The 6,372-nt window shown below is 50.5% G+C and overlaps 1 protein-coding gene across 1 annotated transcript; it reads right to left on the minus strand.

Annotated features, from left to right (window-relative positions):
• Positions 1 to 424: 424 nt before the first annotated feature.
• LOC145339574 (somatostatin-1A-like) lies at positions 425 to 2,781 on the minus strand. The gene is made up of 2 exons (XM_080184067.1): positions 2,381 to 2,781; positions 425 to 872 (listed from the first exon to the last, which is right to left on the minus strand). The coding sequence occupies exons 1-2, from the start codon at positions 2,612 to 2,614 to the stop codon at positions 690 to 692; spliced, it is 417 nt and encodes a 138-aa protein (XP_080040193.1). The 5' UTR covers positions 2,615 to 2,781; the 3' UTR covers positions 425 to 689.
• Positions 2,782 to 6,372: the final 3,591 nt, after the last annotated feature.

Raw genomic sequence — 6,372 nt, forward strand, 5'->3', positions numbered from 1 at the left:
AAATGTTTCCTCATTTTGCTCTGCTGATAATGGTTGGACTCTGTTTCCTCATCACCAACCAGTGGAGAGGGTTTCTCACTCTTCCTCTGTTCCCCTTAGTATCATAGAATCACATTTGCACATTCTTCCTGTGTTTGTGCAGATGTGCAAGTTAGGGGATTGGCCATGCTAAATTGCCCCTCAGTGTACCCGAACAGGTGCCGGAGTGTGGCAACTCGGGGAATTTCACAGTAACTTCATTGCAGGGTTAATGTCAGCCTACTTGTGACATAATTAATCAACCAAGAAATTAATAGCTTTACCAACATATTATTAACCACTTCCCTCCCGGTCTGGTGGGAGCGTGTGGAGGATTTTTATGTGTAGATGGATTCTGGGCAACGAGAGAGAGAAAATGAACAGCAGCCTTGAAATTTGCCAGAAAAAAAAAGATTTTATTGTTCGAGAAACAGTCCAATGCAAACAAGTCAATCACTTACAAACACCACAGTTAAGTACACGAAAAGATCTGTAGCGATGAGACAATCTTTAGAGGGATGAGAGGAAGGGGGGAGAAAGATTTTCATGAGGACTCAGTTTTGCACTGGTTGATTTGGAGATGATTTTCACTCTTTTCAGGGGAGTCAGGAAGAGCAAGGAATTTTCTCTCTCCCCTCTCTCTCTCTCTCTCTCTCTGTGCCTGTGCCCAGTTAACAAGAGGTGAAGGTTTTCCAGAAGAAGTTCTTGCAGCCGGCTTTCCGGTCGCGCGGGGAGTTCCAGCGGCCGAAGAGTTCATCCTGAGGCAGCTCCCGTCTCTCGGGGTTGGGCAGCTCCCTGTCGCCGGGGTGCAGTAGCTCAGAAAGCAGTTTCAGCACCATCTCCCTGGAGAGCTCCTGCCAAGGCAACAAGAGGGACAATCAGCAACCTCAGCAGGTTCCCCTCTCCTCCAGGGCCCCCGGTAAGAACCCTTCACCTGTCAGCCACTGTCACAACGTACGAAGCAGGACACAAACTCCAGCCCCCAGTGTACAGAAAGATCCCACAAATGTAGCACCGACAAAGATGTATTTCCTTTTAGTGCTGCTGGATGAGGGGTGAATATTGCCACTTGCCCCTTCCGCCCCCAGACACTGGGGAAGAATATTTCCACCCCCCCTCACAACTACCCCACCCAACTCTTTGTCAGTCCCCCAACTTTTCAAATGTCGGCTGTGGGATCAACTCGAGGGACAAGGTGGGGAGTTGATTTTGCAACTCATTCCCGACACTCCCCTTCAGCACTGACCCTCTGACAGTGCGGCGCTCCCTCAGCACTGACCCTCTGACAGTGAGGCGCTCCCTCGGCACTGACCCTCTGACAGTGCGGCGCTCCCTTGGCACTGACCCTCTGACAGTGCGGCGCTCCCTCGGACTGACCCTCTGACAGTGCGGCACTCCCTCAGCACTGACCCTCTGACAGTGCGGCACTCCCTCAGCACTGACCCTCTGACAGTGCGGCGCTCCGTCGGCACTGACCCTCTGACAGTCCGGCACTCCCTCAGCACTGACCCTCTGACAGTGCGGCGCTCCCTCAGCACTGACCCTCTGACAGTCCAGCACTCCCTCAGCACTGACCCTCTGACAGTGCGGCGCTCCCTCGGCACTGACCCTCTGACAGTGCGGCGCTCCCTCGGCACTGACCCTCTGACAGTGCGGCACTCCCTCGGCACTGACCCTCTGACAGTGCGGCGCTCCCTCGACACTGACCGTCTGACAGTGCGGCGCTCCCTCGGCGCCGACCCTCTGACAGTGCGGCGCTCCCTCAGCACTGACCCTCTGACAGGGCGGCGCTCCCTCAGCACTGACCCTCTGACAGTGCGGCGCTCCCTCGGCACTGACCCTCTGACAGTGCGGCGCTCCCTCAGCACTGACCCTCTGACAGTGCGGCACTCCCTCAGCGCCGACCCTCTGACAGTGCGGCGCTCCCTCGGCACTGACTCTCTGACAGTGCAGCGCTCCCTCAGCACTGACCCTCTGACAGTGCGGCACTCCCTCAGCGCCGACCCTCTGACAGTGCTGTGTTAATCCAGCTCCCTCACGCTGTCACTTAGTAATCCTCCCGCAGTACTGTGTTACTGACAGTATCACTACAGATGTTAATCCAGCTCCCTCACTGTCACTCAGTAACCCTTTTCCCCCCAGCACCCTGTGTTACTTACTGACAGTACCTCTAAAGATGTTAATCCAGCTGCCTCCCATATTTCATCTAATACTTTAAAACTAAATACAGGTGTAATTCAGAGGAAATGCCTCCTTAAGTTATGCAAAGTGCCGGATCTCAATGGGGTTAAATGGGAGCGCAGAACGGAGAGCCTGGACTTAACGTGTGCAGGATGGAGATTTGATTGCGGCGTTCCCTTACCTCTTTGCCCTCCTGCTTCCTCTCCTGTAGGATATCGGACAGACCTTCTCCTCTGGCCGTTCCCGATCCCCTCAGCAACAGCAGCACGACAGAGACCAGAGTGAGAAGAACTTGAGCCTGTGATCTCGACATCCCAGCCCAAGATTTTCTTCTGGAGCAGTCGGAGGTGGTGAAAACTCTGGTCGGGTCCTGCGAGCGGGAGACGGGCTTCTCCAACCGACTCCAGCTCCGCATTTTAGCCGGTTTATATACCCCCCCACCTCGCGTGAGGCAGCAGTCACGTCAGAAGAGGCAAAGCCCCCCAACACTCATCACTCTGTGATTGGTGCTATAATTTCATTGGACACACACACTGCGTCAGTCAGTGCAGAGTCCCGTCACACAGTGAAGAGAAACAACGCTCTGATTTTGATCTGATTTGTTTTGTGACCCCACCCCCCGCCATGACGATGTGAGTAAGCCGAGATTGTTCATCGCACACCTGAAGGTTAAATACCTACAGTTCCAAAACTGCCACGCACTCCCCGCCGTCCCCATTCCACCCCCTTCCCCCCCTCCTCCCCCCGACTCAGCCTAATGGGCCAATTTCCAGATGGGAACTTGGACAATGGGATATTCTGCTACGTGTGCATCACAGAGTCATGCTGACACTTTATGTTCATACATTTCAGGGCTATTTGGACAGAGATCAGGAGCAGGAACCCTGGCTGATTTCCCCCCTCTCTCTCTCTCTAACCCAGGGATCACTGGACAGTGATCAGGAGCAGGAACCCTGGCTGATTTCCCCTCTCTCTCTCTCTAACCCAGGGATCACTGGACAGTGATCAGGAGCAGGAACCCTGGCTGATTTCCCCCCTCTCTCTCTCTCTAACCCAGGGATCACTGGACAGTGATCAGGAGCAGGAACCCTGGCTGATTTCCCCTCTCTCTCTAACCCAGGGATCACTGGACAGTGATCAGGAGCAGGAACCCTGGCTGATTTCCCCTCTCTCTCTCTCTAACCCAGGGATCACTGGACAGTGATCAGGAGCAGGAACCCTGGCTGATTTCCCCCCTCTCTCTCTCTCTAACCCAGGGATCACTGGACAGTGATCAGGAGCAGGAACCCTGGCTGATTTCCCCTCTCTCTCTAACGTAGGAATCTCAGGACAGCGATTGGAAATGAAAGGCTTCGATATAGAACTGTCCAGTGAAGACACAATGAAACTAAATAATCTGGCTGATAACAGGAATACAATCAGGTTCTCCGCACTGATTGAGCCAGACGTTTGCAGATGTGGGGCAGAGAGGGTCTGAAGCGACAGGCGATTCAGTTTAGGCAGTAGAATCTCCCAATGTGAGCAATGGTTTTCACAGACACTCCACACCCAGCCCTAAAGAAACAGTCTTCCTACTTTCAGATTCATCTTTTAACCTCACCACTGAAAATGAGCAATGCTCTCGGTTATTATCTTTCAATTTATTTTTGCTTTTCTTTAATTATAAGGTCCACCCTCAGGCAGTCAGATTTTCTGTTGTTTTAAAACTAAAAATAACATTATTTCTGTTCAGGAACTACAAATTGCAGGGGTCCTTGAAACACTTTCAGAAATGCCCTTGGCCACAGGGCTTAGAATCATCATGGAATCCCTACAGTTTAGAAGGCGGCCATTCGGCCCTTCGAGCCTGCCCCGACAACAATCCCAGCCAAACACCATCTCCGTGACCCCATGTATTTACCCTGCTAATCCCCTTGAAACTAAGGGGCAATCCAGCTAACCTGCACATCTTTAGACACTAAGGGACAATTTAGCATGGCCAATCCACCTAACCTGCACATCTTTGGACATTAAGGGACAATTTAGCATGGCCAATCCACCCAGCCTGCACACCTTTGGACACTAAGGGACAATTAAGCATGGCCAATCCACCCTAACCTACACATCTTTGGACACTAAGGGGCAATTTGGCATGGCCAATCCACCCTAACCCACACATCTTTGTGGACACTAAGGGGTAATTTAGCATGGCCAATCCACCCAGCCTGCACATCTTTGGACACTAAGGGGCAATTTACTATGGCCAATCCACCTAACCTGCACATCTTTACAGTTCGGATGGGGCAGTTTTTGTACAGTGTGTACAGGATGGTTTCCTGACACAATATGTGGATAGGCCGACAAGCAGTGGGGCCACATTGGACTTGGTACTGGGTAACGAACAGGGCCAAGTGTTAGATTTGTTTGTGGGAGAGCACTTTGGAGATAGTGACCACAATTTGGTGTCGTTCATTATTGCAATGGAGAGGGATAGGGCCATACAGCAGGGCAAGGTTTATAACTCAGGGAGGGGTAATTATTATGCGATTAGGCAAGAATTAGGGAACATAAGATGGGAACAGAAATTGTCGGGAAAGCACAAATGAAAAGTGGAACTTGTTCAAGGAATAAATATTGTGTCATTGACAGGTGTGTCCCTGGCAGGCAGGGAAGAAATAGCCGAGTTAGGGAACCGTGGTTCACAAAAGAAGTTGAATGTCTTGTCAAAAGAAAAAAGGAAGCATATGTAAGGATGAGAAAACAAGGTTCAGCTGGGTTGCTTGAGGTAGCTAGGAATGAGCTAAAAAAAGGGCTTAGGAGAGCTGGGAGGGGGCATGAGAAGTCCTTGGTGGGTCGGATAAAGGAAAACCCCAAGGCTTTTTACTCTTATGTGAGAGATAAAAGAATGACCAGGGTGAGGTTAGGGCCAGTCAAGGATAGTAGTGGGAACTTGCGCATGGAGTCAGAAGAGATAGGAGAGGTGATGAATGAAAGCTTTTCTTCAGTGTTCACTGAGAGGGACCATGTTTTTGAGGAGGAGTGCGTGATACAGGCTGATAGGCTGGAGGAGGTAGAAGTTCTGAGGGAACTTTGAAAAACCTGAGGGTGGATAAGTCCACTAGGCCAGATGGGATATATCCTCAGGTTCTTTGGGAGGCAAGGGATGAGATTGCAAAGCCTTCAGCTTTGATCTTTGGGTCCTCACTGTCCATGGGGATAGTGCTCGAGGACTGGAGAGTGGCAAGTGTTGTTCCTCTGTTCAAGAAAGGAAATAGGAATCACCCTGGTAATTATATGTCGGTTAGTCTTACTTTGGTGGTCGGTAAGTTAATGGAAAAGCTCCTGAGGAGAGGATTTATGACCATTTGGAAAGATATAGCTTAATCTGGGATAGTCAGCACACATTCGTGAAAAGTAAGTCTTGCCTCACAAATTTGATTGAATTCTTTGAGGAGATAACTAAGTAAGGGGCAATTTATCATGGCCAATCCACCTAACCCGCACATCTTTGGAGTGTGGGAGGAAACCGGAGCACCCGGAGGAAACCCACACAGACACGGGGAAGAATGTGCAGACTCCACACAGACAGTGACCCGAGGCGGGAATTGAACCCGGGTCCCTAGCACTGTGAGGGCAGCAGTGCTAACTGTGCCACTCCTTCTCCTCTGGACAACATTTAAAGATCTGTTTTTCGATCCTGGTCGAAGGACACGGGCTCAGTATAAGGGTCCAATTATTTAGGACAGAGATGTGGAGAAATTCACTCAAAGGGTTGTGAATCTCTGGAATTCTCTGCCCCAGAGGGTTGTAGATGCTCCATCGTTGGATATATTTAAGGCTGTGGGATTGACAGAGTTTTGGTCTCTTGGGGAATTAAGGGATATGGAGAGTGGGTTTACAGAAGAGTTAAGGGAAATGGAAAATGGAATTAAAACCCAAAATCAGCCATGATAGTATTGAATACCAGAGCAGGCTTGATGGGCCAAATGGTCTGTTGCTACTTTTTGTATTCTTGAGAAAGATTGGGAGCTCCAGGCCCTCATTGCAAGCCCCAGTAGAGACTGGGTTCTGCACAGTGTGTGCACGATGGGACTGTTACCCTTCACCCATTTAAATTGTCAGAGCAGGACACAGACTAAACATAAACCCTCATACACACACACACAGTCTCTCACACATACACAGTCTCTGTAA

The sequence above is a fragment of the Carcharhinus amblyrhynchos genome, unplaced genomic scaffold (genome assembly GCF_965287045.1).
Source record: "Carcharhinus amblyrhynchos unplaced genomic scaffold, sCarAmb.v2.hapA scaffold_544, whole genome shotgun sequence".
Classification (NCBI taxonomy): domain Eukaryota; kingdom Metazoa; phylum Chordata; class Chondrichthyes; order Carcharhiniformes; family Carcharhinidae; genus Carcharhinus; species Carcharhinus amblyrhynchos.